The sequence below is a fragment of the Stenella coeruleoalba genome (genome assembly GCF_951394435.1).
Source record: "Stenella coeruleoalba genome assembly, chromosome: 7".
In the NCBI taxonomy this organism is placed as follows: domain Eukaryota; kingdom Metazoa; phylum Chordata; class Mammalia; order Artiodactyla; family Delphinidae; genus Stenella; species Stenella coeruleoalba.
The window spans coordinates 18,349,888-18,368,456 of record NC_137153.1 but is presented as its reverse complement, the minus strand read 5'-3'; the positions used below and the strand labels follow the sequence as shown (position 1 = coordinate 18,368,456).

The window sequence follows — 18,569 nt, the reverse complement described above, 5'->3', positions numbered from 1 at the left end:
ATTACCCCGACATTGTTCTCAGAGGATACGTGCCAGGAGCCACCAGCTAACCAGGTCAGCCTGAAGTGGAAAATGACAAGGCCTGAGAGATCTTGGGATCGCTAGAAATTGGCTTCACCATAGAGAATACAGCCCAAAGCCGTCTCTAATTAGTACCATTCCAGTCATCAGAAAAATATTTCACAGTGCCAGCCGGCAGCAACTCAGAAAGTGCTCCTCACCTGCCCACCTGCCCAAAACAAATCATTTGCACGCAAGGCTCTAAGATTCCATGTCACACTCCTACCCGAATCCCTGCGGTGGCCACCCAGAGCCAGGGACGCGATCCCAAAGTCCCTATTTGGCCTTCGAGTCTCTTGAAAACTCAGGTCACAAACCCAAAGGCCTGCAGAGCTGAGCAGGGAATTGACTTCGACTGGACTGAGGCAACAGAGAGAACGGGAACTGGGACGGCTGGGGGCCCTGGGCCATCTCCCGCCCACAGCGGGCAGCCGCCACTCAGCTGCACAGACCTGCCTGCTCTGACTCTTTACCAGAGTCCCAACTCCAGAGGTTTTCTGGATTGCTCCTAATTTTTGAAGACCTTTGCGTGGTCCCAATGACAACTCATCTGAAGGTTTGAACACATTCTTCGGGCCTCCCGTTTACAACCCTTCCACCGCCCTTTGATCCTAACCGACCTTTCCAGCCTGACGGCTCCCTCCTCTCCCAAGGACCTCTGTTCTTCACTCTTCTGCACACTATGTACACCCCTAACTCCAAGCTGTGGCCCGTGATACACACCCCACCTGTGTGGCACCATGAGACACCCCAAAGGGTTCTTCCCAGACTTCCTTCCCTATTCCAGAAAGTTTTTCCAAGCCAAACAAGCATGGCTTCTTCTCCTGAGCCCTACGGCTACTTATTTTTCATCTTGGCCTTTCGTTATCTCGCCTTGCTCCTTAATCACAGGTGGATCCTATCTCTCCTATCCCTCAATCCCTTCCTCATGCTTCCTTCCACCTCCAGCACGACTAAGGGTAGCTCTGCCCAGGTGCAGCTTCCTAAGTACTTCCTAGATATGAAAGTGCTCTATAGCTGTTTTTCCAACTGTGAGTTACGATCCATTACAGACTGGTTACAACGACTTAGTGGGAAACAATAAGCATTTTAAAATGAAAAATAATGGAATAGAAAATAAAAGTACCAGAGGAGACTGCACCAAGCAAAAGAGATAGTACTCATGAACTTAAATTAGATTTTTACATACATGGTTGAGTATACTAGGTCATGATGTAAATTTTATTTCCTAATGTAGGTCATGGTCGAAACAGTGTAGAAAACAGTGCTCTCTAACGAGTAGATTAGCTCCACCAGTGCTTCACGCAACGTTTTTTTTTTTTTTTTTGACAGTCATATATTCTCTAAAAAGAAAAAAATATCTGACTGCTACCTCTCCCCACACGAGTCAGCTTCCCCTGCCAGTTCACTGATCCTGCATCTCAGAGAAACAGGGAGGCTAAGTAACTGCAATTACGTTCTCGCTCATTCTGCAACTTTTCGCAATCACCCTTCAAATTCACCAGCCCTCGGATGCTGCAAGTTGAGGCTTAGGGAATTTGTTCAGCAAATCACCCTAAGTCACCCTTGCAACAGGAAAGCAGAATTCAGAGCTCAGGACAAACCCCAGCTCCCACTCTGCGGGCTGGCCGCTGGCTTCCTGGGAACTGGCAAGGGCTCTCTCTGGTTAGGAGGGACCTGGCCCTGGGAAAGGCACTATCCCTAGGCCCAAAATCTCCTTCCTCTTTTAGACCATCTTGCTGCCCCCTCATCTTGTTGCTTCCTCCATGCACATCTACAAGGGGACAACAGCACTAGACTGAAGGTCTCGGTGGAGAGCAAAATTCAACGTCATTTCAAAGCCCCGCAATGTATGTGCTTAGTGAATTCTATTCTACTTCCCTCCAACCTCCAATCCCACCCTCCTGGTTAGCGGAAGAAGTGGCCCATCCTCCTTGGAGCCTCATTTCCTCCGAGTTGCTTTACCAAATTCATGTTCAGGACCAGGTGGTATCTTCTGAATGGCAAGACAGAACAGAGCCTTCCAACTCAGACCCCCAGTCCCCCTCACGAGCATCCTCTACTGCCCCCCACCCCATGACCAAGAAGACACTCCTCGGAGTGCCTTCCCTCCCCGGCTTTGGCAGCCTTTTCCACCCTACACACCCTGGTTTCCCACCAACCTCAGAGCCACAGCTGCTAGCAGGACACCTATGTTTCGACGTCTTGGCAAACACAAGAAACTTCCCTGCAGCCTGAGTGTCAATTACTTCTCTCCAAAACACACATTTCCGATTTCTCAAGTTACCAACTACAGCAGCTCCAAGGCCCTGGCGTGTAATCAATTTCCACAAAGAATTAATTTCCATTCATCTCCTTCCTTCACCCTGCCCCTGTCAACAGATTATTTCAACAGTAATGCTTCTAAAATCCACCCTGTCTTCCATTTCCAGTTATCCCAGTCCAAGCCCTGGACACTCCACAACTGTAACAGCCTACTAACTGATTTGTGTCCTAACATTACTTTTAAAAATCTTCCCAAATACCCTTTCGTTACATCAGTCTCTGGCTCAGAAACCTTTACTATCTCCCCAGTACACACAAGGTAAAATGCAATCCCCCAGTCTGGCTTTCTAGGACGTTCACAACCTCAACCATTGTTCCTCTCTATCTTTATCTCCTACTGTTCAGGAAACATCCCCTGGTCTGGCCAAGGCCATCTCCTTGTCTCTCAGGAAAAGTCATGTTCATTTGCACCTCATGACCCATCTCTAAGGTCTCACACTCCAGAAATACAGTTTTGGTGATTCCTACCGTATTCCTTCTCTGAACGCCAACAGCACCTATTCTACACCTCGCAGTTTGCCAGGTCATTGTGCCCTATCTTGAGGTCTTATTTCCCGTGCTCAAGTCTTTCTGTCCCCCCGCCCCCCGAGGTTATAAACCCCGGAGGGAATCATCTCATGTATCTTTTGCATCCTCCTCACTGAGATAACTGTTTGAACCTCTTCTCCTCCATAGTCCCTTTCTGACCTCTCACACTGGTTACTTCTTCCTCCCGTGCCTTTGGCCTTTGCCGGTTATCCTTCACGTGCATAACTTATTTCCTAACTTAGGACTCTAAGTCCATTCCCCAACCCTGACCTTGCCTTTGACAGTCCCCCTGTCCCCCAGCATTTGCAATCACTTACGCAGTCTGTGCACATTAATTTGAACTTGAGCTCTCAAATCACTTCTACCTGGTCAGTAGGCTTTCTGAGGCCTTAGATTTCTTGAGTGTCTTTTATCTCCCAGAGAACCTGGCATGGTGCTGAGAACGCAGCAGCCCCCCAGAGGTACCTGTGGAGTTGAACTTAATTGCTATGTTTCCTGGTGTTTCAAGTTCCCTGAGACCCAGAACCTCTGTTTACACAACATCTTAGGAGGGTGTCGAAAAGGCCTTCAATACCTGTTGATCACTCACTTCCAGGCAAAATGCACCAAAGACACTTTTCTAGAAAAGGGGGTGTAAAGAACGGACCGATGGCCTGTAGGTAACCCCTGCACCTGGCCGCCTGGCATGAGAACGCCGGCCTGCGAGAAGCGCTCCAAAGCCACCGAGCATTGGCCCAGGCTGCCTGCAATCAAGGAGGCAGCGGGACCCCTCGCCGCCTGGCAGGTGGGCTTCTTTAGGTACTGCGTCCGTCCCAAAGTGAAGGCGCTGAGCCCTGAATTCCCAGGCAGAAAAGAAAATGCTGCCTTTGAGATTGCACATGACAAACTCCCAGTCCAGGCCCCCACCCGGGCACCGCACATGCCCACAGTGCCAGTACTGAGGAGGGTCAGGGGCCGCCGGCGAGGAGAGGCAGGGTGAAGACGCGCAGAAGCAAGCGGGGGTGGACAGAAGGGCAGAAGGGGACCGGGAGGGTGGGGGCCAGTCCCCGAGGTGGAGGGTGTGTCGCGCCGCGCGTCCCGGAGCGCGGCACTCGCCCGTCCGGCCGCTCGGCGGAGCGGGCAGGAACGCGCGGGGCGCCGGGAGAACTGGGCCGGCGGCCCGGCCGGAAAGGGTCAGGGAGGGGGCAGGTCACCCTCCGGCGGAGAAGCGACTCCCGGCCAGCGCTCAAAGTTGGGGAGGGGATTCCTCGGCGAGCGCCGGCGGCGGGCGAGATAAACAAGGCGGCGCACGGGAGGGCGGGCGGCCACCCTCTCCCGGCCGGCGCGGCCACTGCCGCAGCGCCCCCGCGCCCCTACCGGCCGCTGCCCCGGCGGCGCCCGCCTCCCGGGCCCTCCTGTCGCCGGCCCGGGCCCCACGGGCGTGCGGAGCGTGGGAAGTTCCCGGGCCGCCCCCGTCCCCGGGCTGCAGCGCCGCGAGGTCCCCGCGCAGCTCACCTCGCCCCGCCACGAGCGGTGGCGCGGGCCGGGCAGCTCCCGCTCGGACAGCTCGGCTCGGCTCGGGGCTGCGGCTGCCGCGGCCCCCGCCCGCCCGGCGCGGCCCACCGCCCGGCTCTGCTCCGGCCGCCCGCCCGCCCGCCGAGGCTCCGTTCGCGCCCACCTGGCCGGCCTGCCCTCCCTCTCCGGGACACTGCGCTCACGTACGCGGCCGCGGCCACAACCCGGCCCGGATTCCCCGCCCGGGAAGGGAGCGGAGGCGCGCGCCAGCCAGCGAGCGCCGGGGCGAGGCGGGGGACACACCCCCTCGCCGCCCTCCCTCCGTTGCCCCCCCACCGCCCTCCGTCCCCCGCCCCCCTCCCCCGGCGCCGCGCGCGCACGCCGCCTGCGCGCGCCTCGCCGGCCACGCGCGCCCGCGACCCCCGCCCCAACACCCCCCCAGCGCGCGCCCGGCGTACACACCCCCGGCCGCTCGTAGACAGTGGGCGCTCAATAAGTGCCCGAGCGACTCCTCACGCACATGCGCACTTGAACCTGACCGAGTGGTGACGCCCCCGCCCCCACCCCCAAATCGGACCCGGCGGCTGCAGCCCCGAACCAAACTTGAGTCTTAGCCTGTTTTCACTGAACCGGCCACCGAGCCAAAGTTTCTTGCTGTTGTTTTTCCAGGCCGGGCTCTGGGACAGGCTTCTCCGAGAGAGACCGAGCTCGCCCCAAGGCGGGAAATGCCGCCAGCGGGCTCCGGGCGCCTCCGACGGGCGCTTGGCGGGGGCGGTCGAGACCCAGGCCGCGCCGCCCCGACCCGCCGAGCGTGAGCGAAAGGCGAGAGGGAGGGAGCGCTGGAACCAACCTTTCCATCTTCCTTTGCTTTAATGTCTTCTCCATTTTATGACATTTTACTCGATCTCACTCGTTTGTAGTTGTAAAGTGAGGCGTTATTTGCTGTTTCTGGAATTAACGTGAGAGAAAGTTAACTATTAGTCTTCAGCCCTTATGTAAACAATACCAGTTGCTTTTGGCACCGTTAGGCTCTGGCTTTTGTATGATCTGTAACAAGGAGAATTGAAGCTGAGCCATTGTGTTGCTCTGTGTTTTTCAGAGATAAGACCAGAGCCACACGGTAGTGAGAAGCCCCAGTACCGATACGTGTGAGCATATAGAGTCATATTCAAATAAGTTTAATGGATAAAAGAAATAAATCCCCTCCCCCCAGAAGTTTTAAAATATTTTTGGACATACTTGTTGAGTTTGCAGTCAGTTCACCTTCAATTTGAGGTATGCTGTTTTTCCTGCAGAGAGGCAGTGGGGAGTGTGTAGGAAAGGACTAAAGGCTTTGCAGTCAGACAAGCCTGGTTTGCAATCCTGATTTTACTGCTGAACTAGTTTTGTGATCTTCAGCAGGTTCTTTTATCTCTCTGAACCTCAGCATCTTTATCTGTAAGATGAAATAAAAAACATAGGTATAGTGCCTAGCTCACACCAAATAAACACTAGATATTATTTCCCTTCCCCCACCGTCCACCATTTGTTACGAAAGAAAAAAATCTAAAAAAAAAAAAATTCCTATAGGACATTAGTTCTCAACTGGGGATGATTTTGCCCCCAGGAGACATTTGGCAATGTCTGGAGACATTTTTGATTGTCACAACTGGGGGTAGTGGTGCTCCCAGCATCTAATAGGTATAGGCCAATGATGCTGCTAAACGTCCGGCAATGCAGAGGACAGCCCCATACAACAAAGAATTACCTGGTCTGAATTGTCAATAGTGACATCGTTGAGAAATCCTGCTATAGGCTAATTCTGCCATCGAATAATTCACCAAAGACTGGTTCTACCTTTTAATTCTCATCCTCAAGGAAACATTCTTGTTTTGCATTCGAGAGCACAAGAATGAAAGCATTTGGGGGACCACAGCAATTATATTAATATGCAAAGCCTGCCCTTAACATGAAAATGCAGATTCGAATTTTACATTTTATTATTAAAGGAATATTTTACCTAATTAACAACCGATGTATGTGCCCTAATTATTAAGGTATCTTATGATATATTATGTATTACTACAAGTCACAAATAGCTTTTGGTTCTGTTTCCCTTTTTCCTCAAACAGTGGGTGTTTACTCACTTCTGCAGATTCAGCTCTCTGCTAAGTCCCTCACCTATCCTGAAGTTTATAACATAGTCCCTGCCCCCAAGGAATATCCAGCCGAGGTGGAAGTAGATGAATGCACATGCAACAATTAAGGAACAATACAAGATAGCATATAATTAAGCTTTAATTGCAGTACCCAGACTAAGGTGGCACAGAGGCAAGGGAAATGAGTTCCAGCAACAACACCCAGTGCCGCCTGGCTGAGGTGTTCTGTAAATGTTTGTTGAATGAAATGAAATAGCAAAAGCTTTTGACATGAGATAGGACTCCAGCTAGTATATAATTCCATTCCAGGATTTAAACTGCTAGACTCTGTAAATGGATGTTGGTGCCTGGCTGTGAGTTTATTTTTCTTAAAACATCCAGTTCAAACTTGTAACCCAACCTGTATATTTCCTAAAACGATCAAACTTTAATAAAATGGAAACAATCCTTCGTTTGACAACTATGTGAGTGCCTGCTGTGTGCAGCGTGAACCAAAAGAGTCTCTAAATTTGAACAGAACCCAGAGCTTGTTCTGTCTGAGACAGGCCATCAAAAGGCACGTGCTCTCTTACAGCATATATTGAATGAATATCCCCTTTGACTGCAGGTATGTACTTGTCAGTATGCATTCCACAGTTTTGCACATTAACACAGACTGAGAACTTTCCCTCACAAGCATCCATTCCCAAACACACACCCAGCGCTCAGAACCTCCACAGGGACTCCAGGCCCTGTCCTAAACACATACTGCACAGCACACAGGACATAAAGCAGGAGGTGCTTAGAAAACTCTAACTGGTTGGTTTCCAATCTTGGCTCCAGCCCCACCCCCCAGAGTAGAGCTCGCCCTCCCTGGAGGCTGTCCCATTCTAGAACTGCCCCTTACCTTGGCCCCCTATTAAAATGTAGGCATCTGGTACCTCCTTTCCATCAAAGTCATTAGCTTCTCAGAGAGCATCTCCCATTAAGCTGGGGTTCAGCAAAGCAGACCCAGGCCGCATCTCATGTTATATGGACACATTTAGAGGAGATTTTCAGGGCACTGTGAGTCTGAAATTGCCACAATCTCCCATCCCCTGATGTAACACTTTCCAGGCTTGCCTCCCTCCAATCCATGCTTTACACCAGCCTCTTTCCTCTGCTTCAAACTCCTCCAAGGCTTCCTGTAGCTTTTATAATAAAGTCCCAGCATTGCTCATTAAGATCCTTCATGGTGGGGCTCTTAATTAGTTCTCCAGCCACTACTTGCAGCTCTCCGCCTCCAGCCCCTTCACTCTGCACTCCATACATGCTAAACTGAACTTCTGTCCTTTACCTGAACAGACGTTTTCGTTGCTTGACCCATGCTCTTCTCTCCGCCCCGAACACCCTCCGCCCCCTCTCTCATGTCTTTATCTGGCTATCCTTCAGAGTCAGCTTAGATAGCACTTTCTCTCACCTCCAAGGCTGGATTAGGTGCCTCTCCTTTAAGTCCAGTAGGACCTATACTCACTCCCCAGCCCAGTGCATTGGACCGGAATCTCCCTTCCCTTGTCCTAATTTCCCACAACACTGAACATCCTAGGAGGACAAGGAGTGTGTCTTGTCTCCATGGAATACCCAACATTTGGCAGAGTGCTGGGCGTGGGGTAGGCACTTGATAAACACTGGTGAGTAATGAATTGCTGGTTGAAACCTGGGAAGTGACTAGAGCTTTTCCATCCACGGTCCAGGCAATCCCTAGTTGGAAGCGTGCCTCATGCTGAGAAGATGTCAGGGCTGGTGAAGACTTTCTAACCACTTATTTAGAACGGGACGCAGCCTATGGAATGAACTGAGTTTTCAGGTTCCACCAGAGCCTCACTTTACACCTAACCTGGCTTCTTGAACACCAATGATCTACCTAACACCTCCACTTGGATATCAGATTGGATCTCAAATGTCCACGTCCAAAACCAGAGTTTGATTTCCCTCCCAAATCGGCTTCTCCCTATCTCGGTAAATGGCAATTCCATTTTTCTAGTTGCTCAGGAAACAAAGAAACAAGAAAAACCTTGGAGTCCTTTCTTTAATCCTTAACTCCTTTCTTTTTCTTTTACTACACATCGAATCCACCAGAAAATCCTGTTGATTCCATCTAGGAAATATATCCAGAATCAGTGACATCCCTCCATTTCCAGCCCTCCATCACTAGGCGGACCACCATCTCTCTGAGCTGGATTTCCACAATAGACTTCCACCGGCTCTCCCTGCTTTTTCTGTTGCCTCCTTACACTCTGCTCAACAGCGTAGTGGCCAGAGTGATCCTTTTAAAACCTAAGTCAGATCACATTACCATTCTGTTCAAAACCTTCAACTGCTTCCCACCTCCCTCACTGCAAGGCCCCCCAGTCAACTCTCTGGTCCCACCACCCACCACTCTGCCCTGGGTCCCCCAGTGCCAGCCACACTGGCCCCCTTGCTCTTCCTCAGACCCACTTCCAATTCAGTCTTTTTAAGTCTGTCCCTTTGGGCTGGAATGATCTTCCTCCAGATATCCACATGGCCAGCTCCGTCACTTGACTCAGGTCCCTGCTCAAAAGCACTCTTATGAGAAAGACATTCCCTCACTAACCTATCTAGATAGCACCACCCAACCAACCCTTGGCACAGCTTTATTTCCCTTCTTAGCATTTATCACCACCTGACAGCCTGTTTCCACCCATTCGACTATAAGTTCAAGGATAGTAGAGACTGTAGTTTTGTTTACTGTCTATCCCCAGCTTCTAGAACAGTGTCTAGCATATGGTAAATATTCAAGAAATAATCACGAGGGACTTCCCTGGTGGCTCGGTGGATAGAACTGCACGCTCGCAATGCAGGGGGCCCGGGTTTGATCCCTGGTCAGGGAACTAGATCCCACATGCATGCTGCAACTAAGATTTGCACGCCACAACCAGGAGCCCATGAGCTGCAACGAAGGAGCCTGAGAGCCGCAACTAAGACCTGGTGCAACCAAATGAATAAATATTTTAAAAGAAGAAAGAAAGAATCACGAATCAAGGACCTGGTTAGACTACCAAAAAGTTATCCCTGAACAGGTTCCTATCCACTGCTTTAATCCCAACTAGTCCCTCCAGAATTTAGCTCTCCTACATTAGGGCATCAGGATACCAGCAGCCCAATCGCCTGCCACTCTGCTTCTCATCCACTTAGACCAGGGACATCTATTACCTCAGTGATACACAGTTTGAAACACAGCTTCCATATCACAACCTCAAACCAGGCTATGAGTTTCAAATGAAAAGGATAATACTGCAAATTTTGCATTTGTAGCAGACTTTATCCTTTTCTTTTGATTTAGAAAAAGTACAATGTGTCCTAGTGACCAAAACAGACCCAACACCTAGTTTAAGCTTTTCATTCTAAAAGGCACAAGACTCAGGAACTCAAAAGAGAAAATCAGGGACTTCCCTGGTGGTGCAGTGGTTAACAATCCTCCTGCCAATGCAGGGGACACAGGTTCGATCCCTGGTCTGGGAAGATCCCCCCCATGCTGTGGAGCAACTAAGCCCGTGCACCACAACTACTGAGCCCACGTGCTACAACTACTGAAGCCCGTGCGCCTAGAGCCCAAGCTCCTCGACAAGAGAAGCCACCGGGATGAGAAGCCTGTGCACCGCAAAGAAGAGTGGCCCCCACTCGCCGCAACTAGAGAAAGCCCGTGCGCAGCAACGAAGACCCAACGCAGCCAAATAGAAAAAAAATTTTTAAATAATAATAAAGAGAAAGTCGGTTGCAGTTATGCCTGAGGCAACTGGCATCTTCTCTCTGATCTATCCAATCTGTAAGGCTTTCCAGGAGAAGGTGGGCTTTGCATTTCATTGAAGAGATAGGATTGACAGGTTGCGAGTAGGCTGTTCAAAGCTTAAGGGTGTCCCTGGAGTAGCTGCTTACATCTGCACAGCCATACTTTTTAACAAACAAGCTCCCACATGTGTAAGGATACTCACAGACACACCCCAGTGCATAAACACCCAGATCCTTGCTTACTTCTTCCTAGCTCTGAAACTGGGAATACAAGAAACAGTGCATATTCACAAGGGGAAAAAATGAGCTGACTTTGGGAAGACAGACCATAAAGCCCTATAACTCTGGGTATGAAAGAATGTGTAAGCCCAGGCAGGCTCTCTGTGCACATCTGGTTTTTCCTTTTATGCTTCTGTGATTTCTATGACACAGGAAATCCATTCTGGAACAACCCTGTCTGCTTTCTAGTGAGGACATAAAAAATGAGGATTAAAAGTATGTTCATCTCACTGTTCAGGGCAGGAAGATAAAATCCAGAACAGTACCAATTTGAGGGTGGACCAGCTCCAACTTCATCTTCCATGGTGCCCCAGGGGAGATGCTAGTAACTGAGACACAGGAATGTGAAGCCTAGGAAAAACTTTCTGCCCAGGCTTAAGACTATCTAGGCATGGCTCTCACGCTGAAGCATACCAGGTACGGGAAAATATCACGTGGTGAAAATACCAGTTCCGTCAACTCAACAAATACTATTGGAACCGCTCCCAATCTCACTGGGAGTCCTTCTGCATTGGCTTCCCCAGTGTAACCTTTGTAAAAACAGTCTTTTCATAGAAAGTCCTTAAAATGGGCTGAAGCAGCCAGCTTTCCCACTCCAGGAGATAACACAGAGCTGTTTCAGAGATAAGCAACATTAAATAAGGTGGAAAAAGACAGGAAAACTTCGACTGTGAAACTGAAGAGGACTGGGTCACACCCCAGTGGGGTTGGGGGCTGAAGTCGTCTCACCCCCGAGGTAACAAATGTGACGAGAAAAGCAGATTGGGAGAAAAGAGAGATAAGTAAAGGCAAAACAACCAGTAAGAAGCAAAGCAGTGCCAGAAAAGTGTGCCTTGTGAATGCACCTCCACGCCACCCCTTATTTTAGTTTCTTAGGTTCCAATCAACAGTAATTACTTTTCTGGGACTTTCCTGGATGTCCAGTGGTTAAGACTCCGTGCTTCCAGTGCAGGGGGCAAGAGTTGGATCCCTGGTTGGGGAACTAAGATCCCACATGTGGCATGGCCAAAAAGCCCCACAAAAACAATAATTACCTTCCTGCCCTGTGTTTTTTGTCATGTGATTTTGCTCTTAAGCCTTCTATTTTTGTTTTCCCTCCCATGGCTGTAGTGTTCTCCCCACTCCACAGCTTCCCAGAGACGGGGCTGGTGGCCTTTTCTCTGGAGAACTTGCCAGAGTTTCATTTTGTCAAGCTGTTAACCCCCTCAAATACTAGCCCTACATAAAGTCTGAAACTTAGCTTCTCCTTCAAATTTAATTTTTTCAAATTGAAATCATTTAGTGACAAAAATTTTCTCCTCTTTCCATAGACCTGCCTAAACTAATTTTGATGAAAAGAGTGAGCCTTCCTGATCTTTGGTTTTCTGAAGAAAGTCAGTCAAATACTTGCCCAGGAAATCCATAATCTTACCTTGATAATATATCCATATAGTCACCATGGGGATTCTTTTTTTTTTTTTTTCACAGTGATTCTCTACAATTCATCTAGCTTTAGGCCACATCCTGCCTTAAGAATCCTTATAATACATTAGAGTAGGGGCTTCCCTGGTGGCGCAGTGGTTAAGAATCTGCCTGCCAATGCAGGGGATTCCGGGTCAAGCCCTGGTCCAGGAAGATCCCACATGCAGCGGAGCCACTTACCAAGTGCACCACAACTACTGAGCCTGTGCTCCACAGCCCACGAGCCGCAACTATTGAGCCCAAAGTGCTGCAACTACTGAAGCCTCGCACCTAGAGCCCGTGCTCCTCAACAAGAGAAGCCACTGCAATGAGAAGCCTGAGCACCTCAACAAAGAGTAGCCCCCGCTCACCACAACTAGAGAAAGCCCGCGCGCAGCAATGAAGACCCAGCGCAGCCAAAAATAAATAAGTAAATAAATATTAAAAAGAAATACATTACAGTAGAAATCCTGTGAGTTAACAAAATCCTGTTCAATTATCCTTTTGCGTTACCCACCTGGGAGCACTCCGATTTGCCAATACTTGTTTTCGACATGGCCACTCACAATCTTCTCACTTATAAATTGTCGAATCACCAAATCCCAACTTTCTCCATCTGACAGTATAATTGATTGCATCTCAGATCACCCCTGATAAGCTTTCAATGATTCCTGAGGGCAAGAGAAGTGGCTAGCACCTCACCTAGGTTTTCAGCCATTGAGCATCCAAACGTGGGAGTGAAGATCTGCCATATATAGGAACCAGATTTCTATCCAGTCCCAGACCACCCTAGGTTGTTATTTGTCGATATTTCTCTTCTTCCTTCATGGCTGTCCTCCCAATCCAAACTAATCGCCGAAAGAGAAAATTCACTAGCCAATAGCCTGCCAAGCTTCTTTGACATGAATACTAAAAGCCAAAATGGCTGGGAAATCATTACTATCACATACTTTGGCATCCGCTGGTCCCACGGCCAACACGCTAACCCACCACTTGATAAATGAAAGTTATCATCGTCAGTGGTTTCTTCTATGCATTGGGAAAGGTGCAGGAGGTGAGATGCTATCGCACCTTTAGTGAGTTAGAGGGGTGATGAAATGCTGATGGCAGACTTGTGAAATCTGGGTGACACAGCCAGGAGAAAAACCAATTCAGTTCAATAAAAGCCTTAAAAATAATATGTCTTTGTTGACATTTTCTTTAGGAGAAAAGCCAAGAAGGAATTTCATCTCACTACACATAACAAAGCTTCCAAAAATCCTCTTTTCAAGCTTCTGTCCCCGCAAATCCTACCCCCATTAGCAGCTGTCTCTCTCCCCTCTTCTTCCTTCTGTCTTCCACTGTCCTCACCTTGTTCTCTTTGTCTCCTTACTACCCCTTTCCCTTTTTCTCCTCCTTCTTCAAATGGATAAATAGCCTGCCCCTGACTTCTGTCTCTGAACTTTGTCAAAGACCTAGCAGCTGACTGAGCCAGCCAAGAATCCTCCCCGTGGAAGCCAGGGAGTGGCAAGGGATTGGTATCATATATATCGAAATTTTAATGTTTTTCTTTTCTGCTTCTCATGACAACAGTATCAGTATCAGACCAGTTCCAGTCTCTCAGGTGCCTCTATAGTTTTATCCCCAGACCCTTAGAGTAGCTGAAAAAGTATGTGAAGGACCTGCTCATCCTTCCCTGCTCTCCTTGGACAACTGACCACCTTTTGCCCAATGGCCTACCTAGCTGTCCATCACCAGAATCATTCAGGAAGAAGAAGAATGATCTGTCAGGGACTCCATCTGCCTCTAAGATCCCGTGATGCCTAAGGCCGCTGCCCCTTGTAGTTCAGTGTCGTTTTTCATTGCATCTCTGAAACTGACTGGTCCCCTTCCCATACTTCAGCTGGAATCCACTAATAGAGTAGTCGTTACTGGATCCTCTTTATTTACCCTTTCACTAAAAGCCTTCTAATAATCTCATCTCAAAAATCTCAGTCTTGGGCTTCCCTGGTGGTGCAGTGGTTGAGAGTCCGCCTGCTGATGCAGGGGACACAGGTTCGTGCCCCGGTCCGGGAAGATTCCCCATGCCGCGGAGCGGCTGGGCCCGTGAGCCATGGCCGCTGAGCCTGTGCGTACGGAGCCTGTGTTCCGCAACAGGAGAGGCCACAACAGTGAGAGGCCCGCGTACTGCAAAAAAAGAAAAAGAAAAAAAAAATCTCAGTCTTATCCTCTTCGTGATTCAGACTGTTACAATAGCCCAAGGTTAAATGTTATCTATCCAACTTCTAATTTGAGTTTGTTGTCTGGTGTCCTGTTTACCATACAATAATACTGAGGAAGAATTCTATTTTCTTCTGTCTACCCATATCCATGGGACACTTGGTATGACTCATGGGAACTAGAATACTTAAGAAGTGATAGTTGTGGCCAGCACCCAACTTCCATTATTTTCTGAGGGATAAAGAAATAATCCTGTGCCAAACTTATTAGTCAGCCCTCTCTTTGGAGACAAGTGACAGGAACTGAATTCATGCTAACTTAAGCAAAAAAATGAATTTGTTGGCTCACTTAACTGGGAAATCCAGGAGTTTATACTGGCCACAGACACAGCCAGACCTCAGGTTTAAACAAAGTTGTCAGGGTTTGTGCTCTAAATCTCTCCTTTCTGCTTTGCCCCCTTTTATGAGTCCCCTTCTCTCCTATTTCAAAAGAACCACCCCCCCCCCCGCAAAAAAAAGAGCTTCCTTCATACACTTGGGAAGCCTGTTGCTGGCAACTACCAACTATGACATCCCGATTTAGCAACACCAGCAGAAAACAAAATTCTCTCTCTCACTATTCACATATTAGTTCCAGGGAGAGACTCTAATTGATTCTGCTTAGTTAAAATGCCCCACTTTGGACTACTGTTGCCAGAGGGATGGGTTACTATGATTTTGAGCCTAAGTAAAACCACAGGGAATAGAGGACTGATGTCCCAGAGGAATGAACGCTGGAGAGACATCACATATGTCCGCTACGCAAACGGGAGGGAGGAAAGGAAGGAGAGCATCTAGGAGTCAAAGGACTCATGTTCCTGTGCTCTTTTACCAGCTGGGTGATTTCGGACATGCCACTTCGTCTTTCTGAGCCTCAGTTCCTCAGGTATAAAATGGTTACATGGTAGTTACTAGTACAATATCAAATTATATATGACAATATCTCTGTATGGTACCAGGTGATTTTTCAGATAATGGAAAACTGACTTAATTGAGGAGGGCATTTTTTACGAATACATTATGGAGCATTTTACCAAAAGCTTTTTCATCTACCGTGCAAATTGGAAAATGAAGTTCAAGAGGCTGGAATGCCTAGCATATAAACTAACTTATTTGTGTAACTGTAGCCACACGCAGACACGCAAAAATATATGACGATCCTGCAACTGAATCATTTCCTGGATTAAGAAAAGTGGCAGAGACCCACTCCGAGACAACACGCACGCAGACATCCACCTCGTAAGGCAGGAGTCCCTACGAACACGTCTGCACAGCCCTTTCCTCCGGGGAGGGGAGCCCATTCTAGGTTTAAGGAATTTCAGGGCCGAAAGGCTTGCGGGCGAGCACCCTTCACCAACGTGTGTGTGTGTGTGTGTGTGTGTGTGTGTGTGTGTGTGTGTGTGTGTGTGTGTGTGTGTGTGTGTGTAGGCGGGGGGGGGGGCGGGCGCTGTACAGGCTAGATTTAAAAACCCCACACACCAAAAACAACAACAAAAAAACAAAACTGTCCTGGGCGTCTTTAGCTGGACCCTTCCAGGAACGCAGCAGCCTTGGCACCTTCGCTGCCGTTCCGCCTTCCGCCCCTCCTCCGCCCCACTGCCGCTCCGGCAGCTCGCAGATCCAGCTCCGTGTTTTCCCAGCCGCCCTCCCGCCCTTCGGGTTAAAGCTCCCCCGCCAGGAGTAAACAAGCAGCCCGACAGGCAGCCGGTAGGACCGGCCCCCTCTCCCCGTTTCCTGCGCCAGCCCCAGCAACAGGCCCTGCCCTTCGCGACAGGCCCCGCCCCGTACCGCCAGCCCACCACCTCTCCGCGTCCGTCGGCCTCGGCCGGGTCCGGGCCGCCGGCCCAGTCCCCGGCCCGCCCCCGGAGCCGCCTCCCTCAGGACCCCGCTCCCCGCCCGCCCGCCCGCGACCCCCAGCCCGCGCCGAGGGAGGGTGCGTGGCGCACACGTGACTCGTGTTGTGGGCGGAGCCTGCGTGGGCCCGGGCGGCGAAGGCCGCGGGGGCCGGGAGGGCGGGTCCGGCCTCGCCTCTCTCACTCCCGCGAGCCCGCCTGGGCCGCGGCCTGCCGCCAGCGCCTCCTCCGGCCGGGCTGGGGCCCCGCTCTGGCCCCTCGCCCGGCGAGCGCTTAGGCCTCCCAGTGACTTTGCCACTGTGACTACTCCTCCTCGCGCAGTCTCCCCCTGCAGCCCGGCCGCTGGGCTCGCTCCCGACTCCTCGCCCCCAAGTCCCCACTCGGCAGAGCCTCTGAAGTTTCCTGCCCCGTCTGCAGCGCCTTGCGTACTCACAAGCCCCCTACTGCACAGACACATCGCCTTCCTGCTTGCACCCGCAGAGAAGTCCTCCTGCACACACAGTCCTGTATTGTACCGCCTTCCGACACCTCTCCATTCATTACCTATCCCGGCCCAGCTCCCTTTCCTTTCTCGTACTTTGAAGGTGGGGAAAACTGAGGTTCAAAAAAGTGAAGAGATTTCCTAGATCCGGAACCAAGACCAGACCTCCTGTGGCCAGGGCCTTCTCTGCCCTGATCCTTTCCTGCAATTCAGGGTCAAACTGACTACCCTGAACCGGTAGTTCCAGCCTTGGTTATCAGTTAATACCCTCTAGATCTCCCCACACACACATCCCCCAGGGAAAATGTATCCGCCCTCTACCTTCTGTCCGTCTCAGGGTAGCTCAGGAAATAGATCAGAGCTGGCAGAAAAAACCTTTACCGAGAGGCAGTTTCATCTCGAGGTTGGGAGCGTGGACTTGGAACCAGTCGGCCTGAATTCCAGTCCTAGCTCTTCCCCCTACTAGGTATCTTGGGCAAGCCGTGTGATTCTCTCTGCCTCTAGTTCCTCACTTGTAAATCGAGGATAATGACACTACCTACCTCATAGAGTTGTGAGGGTTAAATGAGTTACTGTAAGTAGAGTTAGGACAGCACCTGTCATATAATAAAGCCATCAAAGAAATCACTCTGGGCTAGCCACTGTGCTGGGTTTCTTTACGTCCTAGCTCTCTTTCCTGATGCCTCCCTCTATGTATTGCAGGCAGATTAATCTATCAGGCCAGGCTCAGCTTTAGAGGAGTGACTTCAGGCTCCAGCAGATAGCGACTGGAAGGGCAGAGGCAGGGGAGCCATGTTGGCTGGGGCCTCCCCAGGTTGAGAGCCGCACAGCTGACTTCTGAGGAGGGGAACAGGATGTGTGGCAGAGTGAGGACAGAGGCAGGGAGCTTCTGAGCTCTGCCCTTGTAGGATGTACACGGTGGGGTACTGGAATAGGGGGAAAGCTGGGATTCAGAGGTGGGATTCAAACAGTGCAGTGGGGAGACAAAGGCCACTCCCAGAGAGAATGTCGGATAGATACTCCACCAGTTGCTGACCTTTTAGCTCCTGACCCCTCATTCAATAAATTCCGCAAGTGAATATGTGCATCTAATCCTCCCTTGTAAATTTCTTGAGGGCAAGCTCTGTGTTTTGGTCTCCTTTTTTCAATCCTTTAGCACCTAGCTCAGTGCTTTGGAAATAAGTGATCAAAAAATGTTTGAATGTTTTTTAAATGAAAGTATAGCATGCCTATCACTGAGTTGGGCCTCGGCCGGCCGAAGGGTCCTGATTTTAAGAAAAGGAATCTTAGAGTTTCCCTATCCAACCCCCTCACTTCTGAGTTAATTTGCCCCGGGGTTATACAGAAAGTTAGAAACAGAAGCCAAGTCTCTGCTTTCCGTCTGATGCTATTTCCATGACATTGCACTGGACTTACAACGCAATTGGAAGGAAAAACAAACTCCCTAAAAGCTATAAAACAAAATAAGGCAGTGTGCGGTTAATTCCTGAATGCAGGGTTCAAATGGGAGGAGTGGTAGGAGTTGGGAGGACTGCAATCCCCAGGGCCTGGGATCAGTCAGAAAATGCTCACTCCAAGAGAGGGGACCGGTCCTAAAGAATGGGTAGGATTCAGGACTGTGGAGAGACAATTCCTGGCTTTCCCTGAGGCCGTGGTGGATATTTAAAGGTCAGTGAAGAAACCAGTCTGGTTAGAAGACAGGTTTGGGTTGGGTTAAGGCGGTGGGGGGGAGGGGGGGGATGCTAGAAGGTTAAGTTGAATCCTTTTTTTTGGCCGCACTGCTTGCGGGATCTTTGTTCCCCCCCCAGCCCCCTGCAGGGATTGAACCTGGGCCCTCAGCAGCTGAAGGGCGGAGTCCTGACCACTGGACCGCCAGGGAATTCCCAGAAGGTTAACTTGAGATGTGGGGAAATTTCAAATACCAGGATAAGGAGTTTCAGCCTTGCTCTGTGGAGGATCGGGAACC

The 18,569-nt window shown here is 50.1% G+C and overlaps 1 protein-coding gene across 3 annotated transcripts in view; it reads right to left on the bottom strand.

The window, feature by feature from the left end:
- ZNF395 (zinc finger protein 395) overlaps positions 1-5,305 on the bottom strand; it is a 38,539-nt gene extending 33,234 nt beyond the window's left edge. Inside the window, exon 1 of one of the 3 annotated variants that reach the window (XM_079927774.1) lies at positions 5,258-5,305. In XM_079927774.1, coding sequence (XP_079783900.1) covers positions 5,258-5,292 — 35 coding nt within the window. In that variant the 5' untranslated portion in view covers positions 5,293-5,305. The other 2 variants (XM_079927775.1, XM_079927776.1) reach the window with 2 other exon arrangements.
- Positions 5,306-18,569: the final 13,264 nt, after the last annotated feature.